We start from the raw sequence: 24,690 nt of genomic DNA on the forward strand, positions 1-24,690 counted from the left end.
GCACTAAACCTGTCGGCCAAGATATTGGCAATATCTGTTGGTTCAGTATAAGTGGTGTTGTTGTGCATTAGCTCAGAGCACATGTGCATATTGCTATGCAGATTCTTGACATAGCTAAAGAATGCCTTGTGGCTATCTTTAGCATCTGCAGCAATTTTGTTTTCATACCTAGCTTTGGAGGATTTGATGAGGGATCTCAGTTTTTTGCTGAGACTTACAAGGGAATTTTACCAGTCTTGGGACGTCACCCTTTTTTCTGCAACAGTTTTTTTCTTCTGTTGTAGAGTTTGTTAATGGCAGGGGGCCACCAGATTGGCTTCCTTTTTTTGGAGGACAGGATCTTGGTTCTGTTTGGTATGGCCTGATCCATGCACTTGTGTAAATGCTCATACATTCTTGGTGTATGATTCAGCAGCTAAACACCCATTCCCCACTTGCATGGATGATGTAAAGTTTGACACTTCTGTCTTTAGAAGCTTGAAATTGGCTTTGGAGAAGTTCTTCACTGTGGTTTCCTTCGGGGGGCTGAGGGTGCGATTTGGATATCGATTGTGATTAACTTGTGGTCAGATCTAACCAGCGAGGAGTTGATTATTGGTGTAGAGCATCGGTTCCCCCGTGTTTGTAATGACCAGGTCGAGAATGTTTCTACCTCTGGTAGGGGTGAGAATGAGTTGGTCCAGGGCGCTGGAATTAATGAATTCCAGAAAATGTTAGGCAAATGAGTTGGAACAGGAGTAATTTTCCCAACTAATGGTGGGGTAGTTAAAGTCTCCCATTATAACGGTATTAGGTTGAACCTTAATGCTTGCCAGAGTGTTCAGGAATGCAGAGTGGGAGTCTTGGGACATTGTGGGGGATCTATAGCAGGCTACAACCTGGACAGCAGTTTTATCCAGTGTTAGTTGTACCTATAGGTATCTCTGCTGCATTATATTGGGCAACTAGTCTGGAGGTGTGTGTATCCTTTATGCAGATGGATATACCACTGCCTTTGGGACATCTGTTAACACCTCCTTTAGGGCTTAGGTCCACAGAGGTCGATGCTCTCCAGTTCTAGGAGTGACTCGAGCAAGTGCATCAATCTAAATCCGTCATTGCATCAATCTAAAATCAGCTTGGGTGGCTTGAACTACCCAGCCTAATCCAGTATAACCAACTGATTATGGCCTATAAAATCCTCTATAATCCGGACAATACTCCTGCACTTAAAAATATTATCACCCCCTATAACAATCCTGGACCGCTTCGATCCTCTAACAAAGTACTAATTCAGACTAGCAAAATTAATAACACAGCCGGTGATTCTCTCTTTGCAAACTCTAAGTAGATCCTGGAACTCTCTTCCTGCTGATATTACCTTACTTTCCACCTTAGGTCAATTTAAAACTAGACTCAAACAATATTTGTCACTTAACTGGCTATGTCAATGTATTAAGCCTGGCTAACTCTCTCTAGAATGTGTAAAAATCTGTTAACCAGTTTACTGTGTAATTTAATTTAATCCTGACTTGCGCTTAGGATTAACTGTAACCTGTGGAACTTGTTTAACTTGCTTACTTATGTAATCTCTGTAAATAGTCTGTTTGTAATATGTAATGCTGGTATTATGTAATGCTGTATCTGCTTACCCTTGGAGCTTTTCTCCCCGGGCCTCCACTGAAAATGGACATGCATCCAGTTGGACTATCCTGGTCAACAAATGTAAAATAAAATAAATAAATAAATAAGTGCATTTTGAGATTTAGGCTTCTAGCGTTGAGCATAACCCTCAGGTTGCGTTTCCTTGTAGTTGTTATGGTGGTAAATTCGTCTTCATGGCATTGCCTAAAAAAAGGCACTACAGGAGTGGCAAAAGCCTTTGCCAGTATCCGGAATCCCAGGGGTGACAGATGCAGGCCATCTTTGGCAAAGATTGAGGTCTGTCTGTCATGTCATCCCAGGCAGACAGATACTGGATCCCCTTTGAATGACACCTGAAACTTAATTTAAACTTAGTGCTAAGTCAGTAATTAAACAAGCCAGGCTCTAAATACTACCAAGCTTTGAAAAATGCTTTTTTTTTTTTTTTTTTTTTTTTTTTTTAATAAAAGTATTTACCACATTTTGAAAAGCACTGTTTTCTGACACCTGACAGTAAGAAGCAATAGTCATATATGTTCTCATAGTACTACTCTCCAACCATTTATGTATCACTTATTTTACTCTGTTCTTGTAACTGTTCTCTTGGTTCGATGTCCCAGGTTATGACTAAAGAAGATCCATGTTAAATCAATTCACTTACCTGGTTAACAAACGGATAATAAATGAATAGACTCCAGAAGAAAATGCAGTATATCACACAATGACCAGGCATTGTAAATTGCATCAGAGAAACATTTTCTCTCTGTTTACTCTGCCTAAACAAGTTGAGTGTTACACTTTAATGGCTATGCATGAATACCAAAGAATCAACTTGAAAATAAAACACTGCATGCTTCATAATTTTATAAGTTATGTAAAGCAAATCTGAAAACAAAACTATATGCATGTCATGCTGTTCTCAGTCACACTAATTCTTCTAAGGACAGAACTATACATTTCTTTAAAATATAAGCAATGATTTTACAAGCACTATCAAACCTTAAACATTTTTCTCAATCAAAAACTGAATTGTCTAAATTACATTTAAAGATAGTCCAGTGCAATTATGCAATACAATTTTTTAGGTTTATCAAATGAGTAAGACTGTATGGAGGGGTGACTCATAGCTAAAAGAATTGGTGCACATGTTCTTTTATTCTTCTTGCTTAAGGCATTCAGCCATCAAGTAAATATAGTACGAGTAGATGAGGCTCGTTGTTCTTTAAACCTGGCATTTTGCAAAATGAAAATCACTGGTTGGAACTGGAAACTTCTCTATTTTCAAACCCCTTGATATAGTGCCCACTTCAATATTAGCTGCTGTTCTTATATTAAACTAACACTCCATTAAACTGAAGGGTGCTCTACTGGCTATGTGCCTAAAATAAATATGATTTTATCCCTTCCTTCCTTCTGATGTGCCAGTCTCTGGGATACATCAAAAAATGTGAAATCTCCCACAGTCATGGTACGTGTATTAAACTGCAGTGCTCACAGCACCATGCCCAATAAGGAAAGTCCTACTGCCATTGTTACTTCTTACTAGTTAGGGAGGAGAAACTAGTGGAAACTTTCAAAATTTCTCCTGAAGTTCAGTAATGTACTAAACAAAATCGCTCAAAATAAATTCCTCTAAATGAATGCATCCATTAGCTTTATGTCCAGTAAAAGTAACCTCACCATCACATATAGAGAGACAATTCTTTATTTCTAACTGCCAACAGGAATTAAAAGAGATACAGGGCTGTTAACAGGCAATGTTGTCCATTGTAAAATATATTTTGATTTACAGTGGCAAAATTATAGCATTGTAGTAAATATAAATAGCTATGGTTTCAGTGTTGTATGGTCAACATTTCAGTATGTCGACGTGTGTTTGGAGTGACTGCATAAGGAAAAGTACAGTTTTGTACCTACCATAAATGTAGATGTTCGAGGATTCCATTGCTGCAGTCCTTACTATTGGGTATAGTCCGCATCCAGTCGGCCCGAATACCAGAGTATAAGGCTGACGTCGGTCAGAGCGCATTAGACTGACGTCAGTACGTCAGGGTACTAATGCGCATGACCGACGTCATATCCTCAGTCTTTTCTTGCCCCAGATGTCAGAAGACCCTAAAAAGACAAGGCTCAAAAAATCTGCACCAAAAATATATACAATATATACAAGACTATATACCAAAATGTCAGCATGTAAACTCACCTACACAACCACCCCTAAACACAGAGGGAAGGAGGGAGGTAATTGGACTGCAGCAATGGAATCCTCGAACATCTACATTTATGGTAGGTACAAAACTGTACTATGTTCTTCGTTTCCCATTGCTGCAGTCCTTACTATTGGGTAGAATCCCAAAGCAGAGGTAAGGGAGGCTGGCAAATCATAAAGAAGTAGGAGCTGACAACATGCCTTGCAAAACAGCTGTGGCAAAACCAGCCCTAGACTTAGAATAGATAGGAAGGTGATAATGCTTAGAGAAAGTATGCACTGAACTCCAAGTAGCTGCTTCCAAAATATCCTTAGTTGCCACCCCCCTTAGAAATGCTGTTGAAGTGGCAGTAGCCCTAGTGGAATGAGGCCTAATCCCAGCTGGAATTTCCTTGCCATGATGGGAATAACAAAATGCAATGCAAAAGCCAATCCACCTAGAAATAGTTTGTTTTGACACAGGCTTGCCCTGTGAACTCAAAGCAAAAGAAACAAACAACTGCTGAGACTGCCTAAAATCCTTAGTCCTGCTTAAATAATAACGCAATTGCCTGTGTACATCTAAAGTGTGCAAAATCTTTTCCCCTTTATTTTGGGGGTCTGCATAAAAAGTAGGCAAATGAATAGTTTGGTTTAAAGCCACACTAGAAACCACCTTAGGCATAAAGGAAGGATTAGTGCGTAATGATACCCTATCCTTATGGAAAATCAAAAGGGCTCTACTGCCATAAGGGCCTGCAACTCAGACACCCTTCTTGCAGAAGTAATAGCCAACAGAAAAGCAGTCTTCCATGACAAGTATTTCAATTCAGCAGTAGCTGCAGGCTCAAAAGGTTGTAGAGTAAGTTTTTCCAACACAAAATTGAGATCCCAAGCAGGAGTAGGAGCTCTACGTGGGGGTCTTATATTCTTTGCCCCTCTAAGAAACTGCTTGAACAAAGGATGCGAAAACAAAGGTGGGTCACAATCATAGTGAGCTGAAATTGCTGCAGCATGAATCTTAATGGAAGAGAAGGACAAACCTTTGTCCAATAACTCAGTAAGATATTGAAGAGCCACACTCAAATTAGGCTCAGAAATCTCCAAATTCTTTGCTGTACTCCAAAATAAAAATCTCTTCCATTTTTCTGCGTACACTCTCCTTGTACTAGGTCTTCTAGCTTCCATAATCACATTTAAAACCTGTTGAGGAAGTTGAGACCTGCTGTGTTTCAACACAGAATATGCCAGGCTGTGAGATGGAGAGTGAAGCTTGACATTGAGCAGATGACCGTCCTTCTGAGATAACAGATGAGGAATCAGAGGTAAAGGCCATGGAGGCTTCTTTACCAGACTCCGTAGTAGTGGGTACCAGTGCTGCCGAGGCCAATCTGGAGCTATCAAAATCATCCTTGGCCTGTCTTGTCTGACCTTTAATAGTACCTTTGGAAGAAGAGGCAGAGGTGGAAAGGCATACACATGAAGGTTTTTCCAACTGAAAGACAGAGCATCCACTTTCCAAGCTGTGTGATGAAACCCCTTTGTGCAATACTTTGGCAGCTGGTGGTTTAGTGGAGAAGCGAACAGATCTATGTCTGGAGTTCCCCATGACACTGTCAATTTCTGAAATACATGAAGATCCAGTTTCCACTCGTGGGGATCCATGATTTGTCTGCTTAACACATCTGCTAAGGAGTTCTGTGCTCCTGGCAGAAACCTTGCCTGAAGAGTTAGTTGCAAGCTTAGCGCAGTCTCCCATAAAATCATTGCTTGCCTGCATAGAGGATAAGAATGTGTTCCCCTTGCTTGTTGATGTACCACATGACAGTTGTGTTGTCTGTTAGAATCAACACCTGCCCTGGAAGAAGTAACTCCTTGAAAGCCATTAATGCAAACTGGACTGCTAACATCTCCTTCATGTTGATATGTAGATGCTGTAGTCTGGCAGGCCACTTGTCTTGTATCCACTTTCCATTTAGATGAGCTCCCAAGCAATGTCCGAGGCATCTGTCGTTAAAATCTGACTTGCCTCTGGCGGGTCACAGAGAGTCCCTTGTTTAGGTGACATTCCTGAGCCCACCACAAAATTCTTTTGAAGGCAAGGTATTATTTGAATGACAGTGTCCAAATCCTGGCAGTGCTGTGTCCATACATTTTGAGATACCATTGTAGCTTCCTCATATGCAGTTTGGCATTGGGAAGCACCAGAATACAAGATGCCATGAACCCTAATGCTTGAAGGACTGACCTTGCAGTCAGCACGGACTGATGAGATAGTTGATGGAAGTAAAGTGATAGACTCTTTTGTTTGTCCGGGGTTAAAAAGGCCATCTGGGCTGCTGTATTCAGTCTCACACCCAGAAAGCACATGTCTTGAGAGGGTACTAGACTGGACTTTATTTCGTTCACAGAATACCCTAGGCATCTTAGCACTGCTATAACATACTCCAGATGCTGTAGAAGGTCTTCCTTTTCTTGAGCCAGGATCAGGCAGTCGTCCAAGTAAGGATAGATTTGAATTCCTTGTAGCCTGAAGTAAGCTATCACTGGAGCCAGAACCTTTGTGAATACTCTGGGCAGTAGATAAGCCAAAGGGCAATGCAGAGAACTGATAATGAGAATTTCCAGCTCGAAATCGCAGATACTTCCTGCAACTTAGCCTTATAGGCACATGAAGGTAAGCTTCCTTGAGATCTAAAGTTACCATCCAGTGATCTTTGCCCAGCAGAGGTAAAAGTTGTTGTAACGTCAACATCTTGAACTTGGGAATGTCCAGATAAGTGTTGAGGAGAGATAAATCCAAAATTGGTCTCCACGTGTTCCCCTTCTTTGGTACTAGGAACAGGCGAGAATAAAATCCTAGGCCCCTTTCTGATACAGGGACTGGCTGAATGGCCCCATTTGGAGTAACTGAGAAACTTGCTTGTGAGCCTCTTTTTCTTTGTGGAGGAGGAACGTCTGGCATGCCTTTGAAAGGGGCATTGTGTGGAAATAAAACCTGTAACCGTGGTGAATGATATCCAACACCCATCTGTCTTGAGTAATTAAATCCCAATTTTCTTTGAAAAGAGACAGTCTTCCTCCCAAAGGAGCTGCCAGACGAGAATCTACTGGCAGCTGAAAAGGCAGGTCATTGGGTCTGTTTACGAAAGGACTGACCCCTGCCCTCACCAGAAGTCTGAGCAGGTGAACTCCTGATCTAGGCCTAAAAGAACCTTGAGCCCTGCCCCTACCACGTCTAGACCTACCCCTAGACTGGGAATCATAAGCAGGATATGTCCATCCCTTAGCAGGCCAATGTCTACTAAACTTGGTGGCTGCACCTGTAAAAAATCTTTAACAGTTTGCATAGACTTAGCTTTGTCTTCCATTTTCTTTAAAACTGCTTCCACAGGCGATCCAAACAACACATCAGACTGTAAAGGAGCATCCAAAATCCTTGTCTTAACATGCTCAGCTAAATTCTGATCCTTCAACCAGGCATGCCTGCGAAGAACAGAACTAGTAGCAGCCACCCTCGAGGAGGCCTGTACAGCATCAAAACCACATTGCAAAGAATGCTTACCCACTTGTTCAGACACATGAACCAAATCCAGCAACTCTTTACACTCAATACCTTCCGCCAAAGCATCCACCTTAGATTTCAATTGTGAAAGGAGATAATTTTGATATTTTAGCATGTGAAACTGACAATTCAACGCTCTCATGGCTAGAGTGGAAGAAGTATACACTTTCTTTCCCCACCTATCCAAAGCCCTTGCCTCTTTATCAGTGGGAACAGGATTTTTAACCACAGAAGCTTTAACACCTTTAGGCCCCTGAGAAACAGTTTCTGGGTCCGCCCTAGGACTCTTAAACAAATACTTATGAGCTTGGGCACCATATAATACCTATCAGGCTTAACAGGAGCAGGAGGCAAAGAGTCAGGGTTCAGGAAAGCCTCTGCAAAAACATCTTCCACCACATTCAACACAGGAGGAATAGCTAAGGGCCTATGCTGAGGCAAAAACAAGAATTCCCTAAGCCTTTTCCTGGAATCAGAGTAATCCTGGCCTTCCCATTTAAAATGCTCCCTCATGGAATGCAGAGTCTCTGAAAATGAGAAATCCTCAGGAGGAGAAGCTGTAGGAGTGGAATCATCCACATCAGAATCAGAATAAGTAGGATACTCCTGCAAGTCTTCCGCAGAAGACTCTGAAGCCTCTGAACACTGTTCAAAACTATCAAACTCCGGTTCCACCCTAGGCCTCTTATCAGGCGGGGCATAGAACCTCTAATCATAGTAATCAAATCTTCTGCCATTTTAAGCATATGTTTCTTAGGTACAGAACCCGAAATGCTAGGAGAAGCCCCCACTGAAGCTGAACTAGGCCTACCTCTCAAAGAAGTTTTGGCAACAGAAGGAGAGGCTCTAACTACCTTGGGAAGAGAGGGAAGAACAGTTACCTGAGAAGCCCCCTCAGCCTGGCCTACCTCCTGAGAAGGCACATCCTGTAATAGTAAAGTTTCTGCCTGAGACTCCATGGAAACTCCTGGCAAAACCTCTGGCTCCACTGAACCTTCTAAAGAACCGACGTCCGGGACTGCCGGTTCATCAACCCTAGGCTTCGCTGATTTGTCCTTGCGCTTCTTGGACGAAGCGGGCGTCGGAGCATCTGACGGCATTTTATAATTGCAACGCTTCCCAAACACTAACCTGGCACAGTCTAACCTCCTCTTAATAGTGCGTTTGTTAAACCTAGCACAAGAGCGGCAACCAACAACGTCGTGCTCAGGCCCTAAACAAGGTATACACAAGGTATGGTAATCCCTATGAGGTATCTGTTTCCCACAAGAAATACAGTTATTCACTTTTTCTGACATCCGGTTAAATACTGAGGCAAGAAAAAACCAAAATGTTCCCCAACGGGGTACTTAGCCAACTCTGTTTCGGTCTGAAACTCCGGTTTCGGAAATATTTCAGAACGCCAACCTGCACTCGCAAAACTGCTTCTGCATCGGACCATGCGGCAAAAAAAGACAGAGGATATGACGTCGGTCATGCGCATTAGTACCCTGACGTACTGACGTCAGTCTAATGCGCCCTGACCGACGTCAGCCTTATACTCTGGTATTCGGGCCGACTGGATGCGGACTATACCCAATAGTAAGGACTGCAGCAATGGGAAACGAAGAACATCAACGGTTTGTAGAAGCTGACTTCTATAAAGTCAACTATAGCATTGGAGTTGTATTTTCACTTTTGTTGCAGTTGTGCAACTATGGAGTTATTATATATAAGCAATAGGGTGGGGCAGCAAAGTCCCCACTTTGAGGGGTACTGGGGGCCAGAGCTTTGTTACTGTTAAATAAAAGTCAGTAATCTAGCAAGTGTAACATAATACCATTCGACCACACGTCAGTATGTCAACATTTCAGGGGAGCAAACTGTACAAGTCCTTTTTTTTAGCTGCAGTGCACATTCTGCAGGTATTACTGTTTGGTTATCTCATATATGCATTTTATACCTCTGTATTGGGAGACTGCAGTAGGATGATTGGGGATTGGTGAATGGAAGTGGTTCTTGAGTAGATGGTTGACAGGATGTGTGTCAATATGTTGTAGTTTGGGACAGCTGTGCGGTCAGTGGGTTTCTTTCAATACTTGGTATGACAGCAAATCGAACATTCTACAAATTAGAATATACTCAGAGCTACAAATGGTCATAACTATATTCAATGCTTTACTATAATGCTTCTTAAAACTTGTTTGCATGGAACCAGCTCAGTGGTGTAGAGGGTAAAGCACTTATGATGCAGGTGACCCAAGTTCAACTAGTGTCTCAAGAGTCTGCAGGAAGCTGACTGGGGGGGGGGGGGGGTGTCTGCTCTCACCTCACCCATCTTGAGGAGAAGGAGGTGGCTCTGGGTCACCATTTAGGTGACACTTATGAACACAAGGTGCTGCACCAGCACAGCACAAGCTGAAATTTTATGCATAGGCATATTCTCTATAGACAACAGTATGAGAAAGGAGATCAGTGAGCCACCAGAGTACATGGGAATTCTTCAGTGGGAGAAAACAGACCACCCCACTGGACCAGTAACCTTGCCCATTCTTTACCAGCAGACTCTTTATACAGGTGGAGCAAATGGGCTAATAAAGCACCCCCTAAGCAGCAACAAATGGGTTATAGGACTCGATCCTTGTCAGGGGATGCTTTCCCCAGGCCACAGAATGAATTGGCCAGTTGTGTGAAAGTAGTGAGCAGGTCATGTGGAGAATTAAAAAAAATCTTATCTGCATACTTCCTTGTTACCGCTGTATCAACAGACTTAAAACTATACATTTTTATTATTTTTTATTTAACCAAGTAAGTGAACTGGTCATCAGGGAATCTTTTTGTCAATTATTCAAGCCAAAAGGGCAAGGGTAAATTGCAATACATAACAGCACTTTAGAAAAGCCGATTAAACAACATGTTTTTGGAAGTGTGACAAAGCTGGAATATCCACAAAAAAAAAAAAAAAAAAAAAATACGAAGAACATGCATTCGCTACACAAACCGGAGATTAGTATTGAATTTCAGTTTAAAAAAAAAAGGATTGAATTCCAAGCCCTGCAGCTATGAGGCAGAAATCTTAACCACTGGTAATAATCATTGGCAAAAACATCCAAGTAAATGCCACGTGTATTTATGTAGAAGTGCTTTCTTCCTCAGGCCTCTACTCAATCTACATGTATCTAGAATATTCAGGTCAACAAATGGAAATTAAATAATTGAAAAATAAATGCATACATATTACTATCTTTTAAATATCATACTCACATTGTATTACATTGGTGACAGTTTTAAATCTAGGCACAATTTAGAAATCATGAATTAGTAATTCCTAAAACTGCTGTAGCGTAGTGGAACTGCCATGGTTTAGCATGTAGCACATGCTTGGTTTGAATCCCCCCTCTGCCAATTTATTTTTACCTACTATGAACCTATCTGGAGGGATAAATTCCTGTCCCAGAGACTTCCCATACTCTGGGACAGGTTACCCATCTATGTCAAGCAATGTTCTTCATTAGAACTCTTCAAGAAAAATCTTGATGAGTGGATGGGAAATAGGAAATACACCCCGGGGATCACTTCTGTGTCTCTGCTCAACAGTGACACAAGAAAATAACTTTCTTGGGTGGCGTAAGCCAGGGAATCTTGTTGGCTAGGCTTACGTTAGCCCTTGGGTCGATAGCCTAGTACCTACCTATGAACTAAAGCTGTACATTTTATTCTTACTCCGCACACATGCATACTGTAAAGTTGTAAATACATTAAAATGTAGCTACATTCTGGAGCTCGGTAATTTGCAAAGTCATTGTACCCAGCAGTTACTGACACTATCTGTAAGAATATTAGATTTTCTTACCATGTTCTCCACACGTAATTCAAAAGGCATTGGATTGTACACCATCAACTGAACCTCACACACATCTCCCTGTACCCACTGGAAATCTGTGAAACAAACAATAAAAATGAATTAAACAGAAATAAGTGACTGCTGTTAAAACCAGAAGCACTCTGCTATATGTGCTTTGTTCAGAGCACGGACTACAACCTAACTGCCAGCAATGGTCTGCAGGTACAGTAATTAGGGTGTGCATGGATGAGTATACAGTACCCTTTTGCTGATTACATTTTACACAGAGAGACCAATCAAAGTTGGCTCTGTATTTCAACACTGAACACTGGTAATACAATGATGCGGGAGATGCTTTATGCTTTTGTGCTGTAAATGTCATAACAGCAGACAAAGTGATGCAGGAAACAGAGGTGGCGATATGTTGAAAATGTTAAAAATGCCAACACTGATGCAACCTTCTGTGGTGTGACTACTACACTGATCAGCAAATGGCAAAAATGTCTTCAATTCATGCACTAAGGGTGACTATTTACCACACGCACTTACTTTGGCAAAAATGGTACTATCTGACTAACAAATGATGTAATGTAACTAACTTACTCAGATCATGTTAACATTCTTAGCTACCACACACCTCAGCCTGTTTGAATGAATGTCTTGTTAGACTCTCAGATGTTGAACTAGGATGTGCAGTTGTGCACTATTCTTGTATTCCAAATTAGTCATGGATAGTTATTTAATATTACATACAATGGATATAAAATGCGTACACACCCCTGTTAAAACGCCAGGATTTTGTGATATAAAAAAATGAGACCACAATAAATCATTTCAAAACTTTTCTCACCTTTAATGTGACCTATAACATGTACAATTCAATTGAAAAACAAACAAATCTGTTAGGGGGATAATATAAAAATAAAACGTACAATAAGCTGGTTGCATAAGTGTGCACACCCTTAAACGAATACTTTGTTGAAGCACCTTTTGATTTAATTACACTATTCAGTCTTTTTGGGTACACACCTGCCATCAGTTAGAGATAAACTGCAAAAACAAAAAAGACCCAAGCAGCTCCAAGTTACTCCACTTTAATGTCACGACACAAGGATGATGAACAAAACATCCCACACACTTAGTGCTTTCACCAATATACAATGGCTTCTTCAGAGCAGAATGGGAACACACATCTCATCTGTTTAAAAAGCTTGACATCATCAAAATTCAACCTATCATATACTAAAAACAATTAATGATGTTGAATCAGGTTGTTATTGTTTATTTTTCCATTCTGTGAATCCTTTTTGATCAATTAAAGAGACTCTGATTAACCTCAAATAAAGTTCAGCTGTTCTAGTAGGATTTTCCTGACATTTGCCTGCTACAGTAAAAGCCATGATTCGCAAAGGGATCTCATTGTGGAAAAGTATCAATCAGGAGAAGGGTACAAAAAATATCCACAGCATTGGATATACCACACAACACAGTGATGACAGTTATCAAAAAGTGGAGAAAATATGGGACAACAGTGACATTGCAAAGACCTGATGTCCCTCCAACATTGGTGAAAAGACAAGACGAAAACTGGACAGGGAGGCTACCAAGAGACCTACAGCAACACTGAAGGAGCTGCAGGAATTTCTCTGAAGTACTGGTTGTGTACTACATGTGACAACAATCTCCAGTATTCTCCATATGTCTGGGCTATGGGGTAGGGTTGCAAGATGGAAGCCTTTTCTTACACAGAAAAACATCCAGACCCGGCTAGAATTTGCAAAACAATACATCAAGTCTCCCAAAAGCATGTGGGAAAATGTGTTATGGTCTGATGAAACCAAGGTTGAACTTTCTGGCCACAATTCCAAAAGGTAAGTTTGGTGCAAAAACAACACTTTGCATCACCAAAAGAACACCATCCCCATGGTGAAGCATGATGGTGGTAATATCATGCTTTGGGGTTGCTTTTTTTCAGCTGGAACTGGAGCTTTAGTTAAGATGGAGGGAATTATAAACAGTTCCAAATAGGTCACTTTTGGCCCAAAACCTTCAGGTGTCTGCTAGAAAGATGAAGAGGAATTTCACCTTTCAACACGGAAATGACCCCAAGCATACATCCAAATCAACAAATGAATGGCTTTACCAGAAGAAAACTAAAGTTTTGGAATGGCCCAGCCAGAGCCCAGACGTAAATTCAATAGAAAATCTGTGGTTGACCTAAAGAGGACTGTGCACAAGAGATGCCCTCGCAATCTGACATATTTGGAGCACTTTTGCAAGGAAGAGTGCCATGTTGACAAGACTCCTACCCAAGATGACTGAATGCTGTAATTAAATCAAAAGGTGCTTCAACAAAGTATTTTAAGGGTATGCACACTTATGCAACCAGCTTATTGCATGTTTTTTATTTTCCATTTTTTCCCCTAACAGATTTGTTTGTTTTTCAACTGTACAGGTTTATAGGTCATATTAAAGGTGGGAACGATTTTGAAATTATTTATTGTGGTCTAATTTTTTTATATCACAAAAACCTGACATTTTAACAGGGGTGTGTAAACTTTTTATATCCACTGTATCCTATATAACTCTATCTTACTAATCTACTGTATTTGAATTACAGACTGTATATAACTGAAAGGCTTTCAGTAATTTCAGTATCTGTAGCATAACTGTGTATTGCTTGCACTGCATTTACCTGTGCAGGTTTCCTCCTGATTTGGTCATATTGACCAGTTTTGATTTGTCCTCTTCCCCTGACCACACACAAAAGTGGGAAATTGGGAGGGGGGTTGATGACAACTCCATTGAAAATTGGTTGCAGCCTGGTTGTTTGTTCTAGTAAGCGAAAGACAAAAAATAGGATTTAGAGATGGAAAGATGCTAGTGTTGAAATATCATTTTTATTTATTTCGACTGTTAAAACAGGTAAACCCACCAGGCACAAGGGTCGCTTTTCATGGGCAACCTAGGAACATTGTCTGGTTAAGTGACTAGTTCAGAGTGACAAAGCAGGGAGACAAAGACTGTGTGAATCCACAAAGGACTAAGCTCTTTAGCAGCTCATATTCCTTATACTCTGTACTACACTGCCTCTGCATTAATGCTCATACTCAGTTAAAACAAAAAACTCCTTTACCTAAACATTTACAGATTTTGTATTACTCTACAAAGATTGCCATTCAAGCAGTCCTAAAGATGCATACACATGGATACTCAAATGAGGCAGCAGTAATGTGTTACAGCAAACAAAGTAAAGGACTTATCCAGGTAGATTAGTGGGATCTTACACACCAAAGATCCAATGCAGTTTAAAGTTACTCACCCTAGCAAGTACTAGTATGTTTACCAAATAGCTATTTATGTTATTGTTTTAATTCACAGTGGTGTATACACAGTTAAAAAAGCATAAATACCCTAGCCTGGGATTTCAAGACAGCTTACTAAATACTGTCTTGTCAAAGTTCAAAAGATTATACAAGTGATTTCATAACTGGAAAACAGTATTTTGAAACTATGCTTCATGATGTACTAAACCACAGTACATATCCGTACACCAAACTCAGTTTCACTCTGTATACTTGTAAAGGAGCTAAACTGAAACTTTTGAGCTTTTTAGTCAAACGCTAGATATTAGTTGAAATCTCTGTTATTCAAAAGTCTTAAAGATTAAATAACCCCATGCATAAATTTTAAATCTAAACACTAAATTCTGAATTATACAGACCTATTCTTGAAACTAACCCCTGAAGAAAATGAGGTACTACCCTACAGCCCCTTAATATTCTGTGCATGTGTGTTGCCCTATATAGCTCCTTAGACTCCTTTAAAAAGTGTTACAATGCTAAGAAACGTTATCCCCTCCCCTTGGGATAGGCAAACAGGCTGTCTAAAAGAAAGAGTGCGTGACAAAGTTTTTTAGTGCTGGGCAACTCTGAAGGCCAGAAAATTTATAGAGAAGGAAGAGAAGACTACAAAGCCCTATTCCATCTGGATTCCTGCTGATTTATTGCACTACAAGGACTTCATCAGCTCCCTAGGAATGGGTCTGCTGCAATCCTGTCTTTGGTGAGAGCAATGGCTTCTATGTGAGAACTAACTCAGCTTGGGTTCCAGCATGAGACTCTAGTACTTGATTTTGATTGGCCAGTTTCTGTGGTCCGTTGACCGCATTTTCATTAATCGGCTTCTCCAGGGGCAGGGCCTTACAGACTAAATTCCAGGAGAGTTGCTTGGTTTGTTTTTACTGGCTAGGAAGAAACCACATTAGCCTAATGGGTTAAAGCTAAATAGTTGAATTTGCCACTGTTACTGATTTTCATAATGACCATTGTCTGTACTTCCATTTCTTTTTTTCTTTTTACAAATTATGAATACTATAGTAAATCACAACTCATTCTTTTATCCGTTAGCCGTATCCCAGTTTAATTACCTTTGTCTAGCCCAGTCAGTTACCCTCTTTCTTAAGCTGTCCTATAACCCTTCATCTGTACTGGGCAGAATGGAATCTTAGCAGTTTCCTCTTCTGTAGCCAGCATGATAACATCAGGTATTTTGAGGCAGTGTATTAACTGCTTCATATCTACTGCTACCTCACAATGATTCAGTATGTGAGAGGTGTTAAGTATTTACTTAACTTGGTGGCTACCTTCTCACCACAGAACACATTCAGTACGCACAACACATATACGCATAGCACAAAGCACTTTCACTAAAACAACTCATGCTGAGGTTAACAGAACACTGCCTAATCCTCCCAGGCTAAAGACTAAAACCCAGACATCAGCATACATAGAAACACATCCACTTTCACCCATCACACTCACAACTAAGACACATACCTCTAAAAGTCACAAGGCTGCAGATTCCAGACCCTTATGGCACATTCGTATTGCACAAAACCATGACAATGTTTTAGAAACAGGTGGCTCTATTTTAAGGCATGTGGACACTACACTCACCTGGCTGGATAAAAATATTTCTGGAAACAGTATGTCGGATATAACAAGGGCTCACAGATCTCTTCATCCTGACAAACATGATTATGACCTGACAGTGGTCTACATGGGAGTGAATGACCTTAGACACTCTACCCAGAGAGACATGCAAAAGGATAGGACTGAGATTGTTACGCGTGTGTCTGTAGCAGGAAAGACAATGGTCTCAAATGGTATTTTACCATCACCCAGAATGATACTGAGATTGTAAGACAAGATAATTGTCTTTAATAACTGGCTATGTTAGTTGTAGTTGGTGCCATTCTATGGGGATTCAGTATGTGTCTACTTGGGATGAGACAGCTGACGAGTCTGCCTGCTTTGACAAGGATAACCTGCACCTCACTTACCAAGGCTTTTGCATTCTGACTAAAGCATCTGCTGTCTCCATAATGCCTTTTTCAGGGAAAGTCCATCTGAAAGACATTTAAACCTAGTAAATTCTAATTTGGAACACATTAATGTGGCTCTATTCAGTACCAAGAGTCTTAACAAAAACATGCCTGAACTTGAGCCTCTCCTGCAACCTGAACATATTCATACATGAGTAGTTACAGAAACGTTGTTTTAGAGCAATGAAAGCACTCCCTCTGGTTCTAGTTACAAATGCCTACCAGATCTTCAGACCCAATGGCAATTGAGGGGGGGGGGGGTACCAGTATTTGTCATCACCTCGCAACAGATTCCTTGGGAATCATATTTGAACTCCCACAAGTCCAACTTACTATAAAAGAAGACTGATTGCCACTTCATAGCCAGCTATTGAACACCTTCTATGCCCCCTTTCTGAGCATGAGGGCACCTTAACCCATCAGCTGAAATTCCCACTAAACCCAAGACCTTTCTCCTGAGAGATTTCAACTAACCATCAATACACTGGCTGACATACACGGGTCTATATTAGAACACCGAACATTCAAAATTTTGAGTATTCTAATATCGAACCCTATGAATCGAAAATTTAAAACATCAAACATTCAGAACAGCAAATTTTTTCCTAGGGAAAAAATTTGCTGTTCCAAAACACATACAGACAACACAAGCACACCAAACAAACAGCAATCCACATACATATACCTAAACTCTTACACCTAACCCTACACTAAACTATACATACACCACTAACTATTCACTTACCTTAACCCAAACCCTAAGGTCCGTCACTATCGCACGGTCACCTCACCCGCGCCCTAACCCTAACTCACCTACCCCGCCCTAACCCTCACATCCACACAATCGCACACTTACCTGACCAGCGCCCTAACCCTAACTCACCTACCCCGCCCTAACCCTCACATCCACACAATCGCACACTTACCTGACCAGCACCCTAACTCACCTAACCCGCCCTAACCCTCACGTCCACACAATCGCACACTTACCTGAACCCGACCCGTAACTTTCCACCACAGCTCTGAAAATACCGAAGCAACAGAGACGGACAACAGAATTCTTTCCCTTGGAAAAAATTTGGTTTTCTGTTTCTTCGATATTTTCAGTGGGTCGATATTAGAACACTCGAAATTTTGAACGTTCGGTGTTCTAATATAGACCCGACCTACACTGCCAATGGTCAGCATGCCTAGTGCTTCCTTGACATTATAAAATGCCAACAGTTGTTTAATAGTTAATCATCCTACTTGGGTCCCCAATATCCTTGATCTAGTCCTCACAAGTATGGTCACTTCTTGAGCATCTTCATATGTATCATCATGCATTGTTAAATAAGAGCATAATTTAGTGATCTTTTCCTTTTAAAACGTTGATACTTCCCTGACAAATAGCTCTGTGCTTAAGGATTTCTTAAAAGCAAACCTTTAGTTACTTGATGACTTCAATAAATTTTACTGTAATCCTACTCTGTAGAACCCCACTGCAATGCTGCTACCTATGCCTCTGACTTTTATTCCCACTTAAATAGTTGTATTGATAAGGCAGTCCCTATCAGCAACTAATATAGTGAGAAGTTTAAAACCAAACCCCTATGGTAGAATACCCATATAAATAAATTATATAAAAAGAGGAAGAAACTGCTTAATGGTTATAAGAGATCACATTCTACCTGCTTTAAGAGCAGTCTTAAGTAAACAAAGAGCTTATGAGAAACAACAGGAAGCTCAATGCTGATTATGAACTTTAAATATCCAGTACAACCAAAAATAACTGCAAATCTTTCTTTAACTACATTAGGAAGTTAAGAACTGACACCCAACAATGTTCAGAGTTAGTCCACAATAATACTACACTCTCTGACCCAAAGAAAATGGCCACTATCGAATCTAACAAATTTTATACTCTACCCGCAATGACAGCTATCACACAGGTTCTACAATCCCACCCACTCCCTTCAATTACTATGGAACAAGTTCTCTCACCCCTTTCAAAAAACAAAAAAATACTTCATCCATTGCCCCTAACAACATACCAGATTGCCTATTATCAGTGCAAAATTTGGACTTTTTGAACCCATACTTAACCACGTTAATGTAAGCCTCTCCACTGGCTATATTCCTGAAACCCAGAAAACAGCCTTTGTAATGCCATTACACAAGGGCCCAACCATGGTACCTGGTAACTAAAGACCCATTAGTCTGACTAGCCTCACATGTAAAGCTATGGAGCACATCATCTCAGAATTCATTAATATGAACATTGAAAATCTCAACCCTAGAACTCATCAATTTGGCTTTATCAAAGTAAGGTCCTGCCTCTTTAACCTCTAACTTCTTGAGAACAGTAATTGAAGTAGTGGATAATGCATATGCAGTGTATTCATCATATCCGGTCCTTGCCAAGGCCTTTCAAACTATTCCCCATGCAGGTATTGATAAGACTTGTAAATCTGAATACAATTCCTTATATTGTGCAACAGATTGCCAAATGGTTGTCTGACAGAACCCATGTGGTTAAAGTAGCAGGTGCCACTTCTGAAAAGTTTCAAGTGATATACCACAGGATCCAGTTTTAGGCGGTCTCCTATTTGACCGATATTTCACAAACCTTCACGTCAGCACTCCTGGACTATGGTTAACTATGTTTGCAGACAACTATAAATTGGGTATTGTTCAATCTTCAGCTAAATCGCAATTGCTCCAACATGGCTTAGACCATGTTAACAAGTGATGCAAGGACAATGGTCTCAAAGTGAAAAAAAATGTAGCATAGTTCATCTTGGTAAAAAAAACAGTTTCACTTACTATCTAGGAGATGCACCCATCCAATTTAGACACTGTTGTAAGTGATGTAGGTACTTTGGTTGATAATTCCTTATAATTTGACCATCATGTCTCCACAGTAGTTCGAAAGGTATTTTATGTGGCCCATCTAATTTCGAAAAGGATCTCCACTAGATCCAAACAAGTCAACTCCCCTTTAGTCTTCTCTTATCAGACCCACTACTAAATACACTGCACCTTTTGGCAGGTATTTATCTAAATATATCACACAATTTGAGAGACCTCAGAGGCTCATATTTGAAAAGATCAGTGGCCTCAAACATCTTTAGTTATCAGGACAGACAGGCAGCCCTTTCACTGTACTCATTCTCTTACAGAATCCTCCATGAAGATCTATGTCTAGCCTTTTGTGCAATGAAAGATCCAAGCCTATTTGATTCTCCTATTCCTTCTCAGAACTAATAGTACATCAAATACTATATTAAAGGAACTAAACCTGCATCAGCAAATAAATAAAACACAGTGATATGATACATTCATATCCCAATGTGTTCCTCACCTCTGGAACAAACTTCCACTACATGTCAAGCAGACAACATGCTTATACACCTTCAAGGTACACTTAGATAATTGGATGGCCAGCCTCAAAATTCTCTCCCGGTCTATCTTGTCTTGATCTCTTTGAAGCTAAAAGGAAATTTTAAATAAGGTTTGTTGGCTAGGCTTGAAATGATCTGCAAAATGATTGCTTAGTACTTAACTATGAACCTAAAGTAATTCGAAGGATCAGCAGTACCTTGGACTTGAACCAAAGACTGGTGTTGGAAGGTTGAGACTGTCAAGAAGACAAGCAACAGTTTGAAATTAGTAAATAAATGGGAGAACTGTAAAACAGCATTCCCATCATATATAGTTTAGACGTGTCCAGATTTTCGCAAAATGTTAATATTCTTGTCTTGTGCCTCATACAACTTGTGGTTGTCTGGCAAATCATTGAGGACTGAAGTCACTAAATAAGAATAAATGACAGACATTTTAGTTTCAGACTTCATATCCTTCAGAAAAAAAGATAATGCTAAACCTGCTATTCAAGCAACTTTTTAAGTTTAAAGGAGCAATATTTAAAATCTGCCCCTATTTTCGGGGTGTTGCCTCCCCCCATTAATTCTGGCTTTGTCCAAATTTCTTGCACTGAGAGGTATGGACAGAAACTATAGCTCTGCATGAAGTGGATGAAACAGACAGGAAGTTTGTCATCTATATTAAACTGGTGGGAGGACTCTAAAGCATGCACCTCATTTTGTAAATGATGTTTAGGATAACAAATAAGGGACTGAAGTAACAGCTTAATAATTTGCTTAATACTATATAATTACTTTATTTATATATATTATTTTTTATTTCTTCATTGATTTCTTGTCTACAGGAAATGATGTCATCACTGCTTTGTTGGATTTTCTACAAATAGTAGCCTCAGAATTGCAATGAATGTAAAACCACTGATGAAAGCACATTGCTGAAACCGGTCTGGTTACATTAAACTTTTTTCGCTACCATCTTTCGGGTGCTGGATTGCTTTTTTCATTTTATATCATTTTGTAAATAATGTTTAGTATAACAAAGAAGGGACTGAAGTAACAGCTTTAAGAAAAAAGACACTGATGCTTTTTCACTTAAAGAGAAGAATTTAAGGAATGAGTAGTGGAAATAATGAGACGTATTAAGGAAGACAGACATTTCTTCAAAAGGGATAGCTAGTGAGTGAGATGAAATGAAAATGGTGTTTAAAACATGGAAGTATTAAGACAGAAAAAGATTTGAGGAAAACGTAATAGGAATTTAGAAAGGCTGACAAAGGTTAAGGTATTGCAGAATAAGGGGAATTTCACAGAACAAGAGGAGCAACTTCAAACTGCTAAAGGGAAAATAAAGGATTATTTAGAAAATCTGCATGAGTTAAGAAGGGGTGCTGTTGTGCAAGTATTTTTGTTAGCTCTAGAGTACAAAAACAATTAGAATGAAGACTTGGGCAACAAAGTAGAAAGGGTTGTTGCCAAACTTAGGAACCCTGCAACAAAAAAATAACCAGAGATCCTATACAGGTATTGGATATATTTTGGACATTTTATGATAATCTGTATAAAGCAGAAGAATGTGTTAACAGAGTAAAGGCACACATGGAAATATTTACGGAAGACTTAATTATGCCATGTTAGATGTGATAAAGATCTGGAAGATCAGTGCCAGCATCATGGAAGAAAGCAGTGGTGGCAGTATTACCCCAGCAGGGTAACTAAAATCTTCAGATCCAGCTTCATATAGACTCATTTTAATTTTAAACCATGATTACAAAGTATTTATGTCTATACCATGATTTTGATATTTTGAGAGTAAAGCAACAATACCATTTGTGTTCCCTGACACAATAATACGGTTAATAAGGAGGCTATACAAGGGTCAGAGGTAATAATTAAGTTGGAAAGGTTTCTCTAAGCCTGAATAAAGGAACCAGGTAGGAATGTCATCTTTCCCCACTGTTATCTGCTATAGATTTAGAGCCATTTGTAAATAAAATAAAGATTCACAAATTTAGGGTTGTAACTGATATGGTACTCAAGAAAATCAGCTGCAAATAAAGCTAACTTATTTTGTACTTGACAAATCCAGAAAGGTTGCCATATTTTGGTGTTTCAGAACATTTTGAAACCATTTTGTTTTGGAAGTTAACGGCACGTGGGTAAAAAAGTAAACAAAAGATAAAACAAAAAATTGAGAAACTGGAAGGTCATGATTATGGATATAAATAGTCAAATTTTATTTTACATTTGTTTACCAGGGTAGCAAACTAACCATTAGCAGATACTGCCAAGGTGAAATAATTCATCAAGATAAAAGAAATGGAACAGAGTGACAGTAAGCTGTACAGATCCAAAACAAATCATAATCTAATATATAACAAACTGTATAGTAACAATTAATAGATGTAGCAAGAAGTGAGAGAAATGTACATTTTACATGATTATATTTCAGGTTTACATCAAAGAAGCAGTGATAATGTTTTCAGTCATTTAAATCTTATATGCAGGTCAAGCTTATTGTTGTCAACCAGAGAAGAAGCTGTGAATGATAATAAACTGCGGAAGGAATGTGAAAGGGAAAAAGGGTAAACGTTAAGTGGGATAAGATGATTCCCCCATAAAACAAAGTGTTTAAGGATTACCCAATTTGAAGGAGTTAATTAGAGTTTTGCAGTTAGGGCTCATATACATAAGTCAAGTAGACAGTTTCCATGAAACGGGTTGGGGGTTCAAGAGATAAAGACAGCGAGATTTTGGATGCAAGTCCTTAAGGAAAATAACAGCAACCATGCAAAACTTTTAGCTCCAGTAGCAGTAGGAGCAATAGATCTTACAAAAAAGAATCTATAATCATATTTAGATATGTTACCAACACATGCAACTCCGTAAGAATTGTAGGAGTTGTCGTCACTGGGCACATGGCGGGTGCTGCGAAGAGTACTTCTAGCTGACATCAAAGATTGAAACAATACTCATTTCATGAACTTTAATTATACTTTGACTTGGGAATGGAGTCCATTCCCATCATGGTATTAGAAACCCAAAAGATTTGGAGAAATTTAAAAAAAAATGAAAAAACTTATAAAGCAGCAGAAGGCATTATAATAACCAAGCAATTAAGGAAATCCAGAAGAGAGTTTACCAATAAAACACAGGCAAGAAGGGTCTAGAATTTACTGGGATGAAATTAACAAAGGAAGTAAGGCAACAGTGCATGGTAAGGCTAATCAGAAGTCTGAACTGCAGGTTACAGACCATCCTCCCTATCAGGGATTCATAAAGTACAAGCAAAGAGAAATGGAAAAAACAAAGACCTGCTCTGGTACAGTTTTTAGTTGAGAGTGCTAAAACAAGGACCTGCTCTGGTACAGTTTTTAGTTGAGAGTGCTAAAACAAAGACCTGCTCTGGTAGAGTTTTTAGTTGAGTCTAGAACTGAAGCTGCTGTTAAAGTGGTAATTAGTAGATCATATAAAATATTACACGATAACTCAGAGGAGATTAAAAAAGATTGGGAAAAGAGAATGGAAAAGCAATCTATAGAAGAACAATAAGAATAAATTTGTAAGGCTCCCAAATATGAAAAAGTGCAGAAGGTGTGGGATTTCTGCATGGAAGTGTTTAGTAATTTTATTCCCCAAACAGACTTCAGAGAATTTTCTGTATGGTAGAAAGTAAATACTGGTGGTACGATGGGAAGCAAGATAAATGAGAACATTCTTTTTTGAGAATGCAATGAGCTGGAAGATGTTAATTTCTCAGAGTATTCTAACAAAAGTGTTGAAGGAACAAATGGTTGTAACAAAGAAAATTATTATTTGGAGCTGGGATACAAAATCTGAATTGCCTATATATATATATTTAGACCTTAATCAGTTTAATGTTACAGAATGCCAAAAAATACTAAAAATAGAATTCAAAATCTAAACAGACTATAATAGAAGAACTACATATTGCAAAAACAAGACAACATAATTGAAAGTGCTATCTTTAGAACTGATAAAGGATCAGATTTCATAGAAATAAATGGAATTTGTGGTAATATATGCAGAATAATGTTCAGGAGAAACAGTAAAGTTTGAGTGGAAAGGCGGACATAAGCAGTTTGAACAATAGTTAAAAAGAAAACGTATAAATGCACGAGAACAACAATGGAACATCTTTTCTTTTCTATTAATCTATATATATATATATATCCATGTTACAGAGTAAAATGGGGTGATTTAATAAAGGAGTTTAAGATAAAAAGTATTAACCATGCTAATTTAAATTACCCTTTAAGCAACTGGAAGACCACTAGCAATTGTACATGAACTTCCCACTCTGACAACTGAATGAGAAACGTATGATTTGAATTTTACTGATCCAGAGAGCCAAGATAACAAAATTAGAAGTTATGTACCTACCATAACGTTCCATGTTAGTTGTCTTCTCTCGCCTTCTTTCTTGCTGGATGGGTTCGGAGCCGATCCTCGGCTCCGACTCGGCACTTGCTAAGCTCGAGAGTCACTTTTACAGCTCGAGGCAGCCCCATATCCCATGATGCAAGGCGGTATATACCCAGATCTCGTTTGGTACTTATAGGGAAAAACACCTAGCACAAAAAACTTTCCACTAAGGAAAGAAGAGCAATTAGCCTAAACAAAAGGGCTATAATGGGAACCCAGATAACTAACTGGCGCCCAAAGAAGCAATCTTCCTGACAAGGGAGATCAAAGTCTGTCCAGGCAAGGGGGGCAGGAGGG

At 39.4% G+C, this 24,690-nt stretch overlaps 1 protein-coding gene across 1 annotated transcript in view; it reads right to left on the reverse strand.

The window, feature by feature from the left end:
* LOC122797753 (trafficking protein particle complex subunit 9-like) overlaps positions 1-24,690 on the reverse strand; it is a 3,992,710-nt gene that overhangs the window by 3,081,093 nt on the left and 886,927 nt on the right. The window contains exon 12 of the mRNA XM_044066278.1: positions 11,209-11,294. Coding sequence (XP_043922213.1) covers positions 11,209-11,294 — 86 coding nt within the window. The remainder of the gene's footprint in view (positions 1-11,208; positions 11,295-24,690) is intronic.

The sequence above is a fragment of the Protopterus annectens genome, chromosome 3.part1, assembly GCF_019279795.1.
Source record: "Protopterus annectens isolate FY-2018-M chromosome 3.part1, PAN1.0, whole genome shotgun sequence".
Lineage (NCBI taxonomy): Eukaryota > Metazoa > Chordata > Ceratodontiformes > Protopteridae > Protopterus > Protopterus annectens.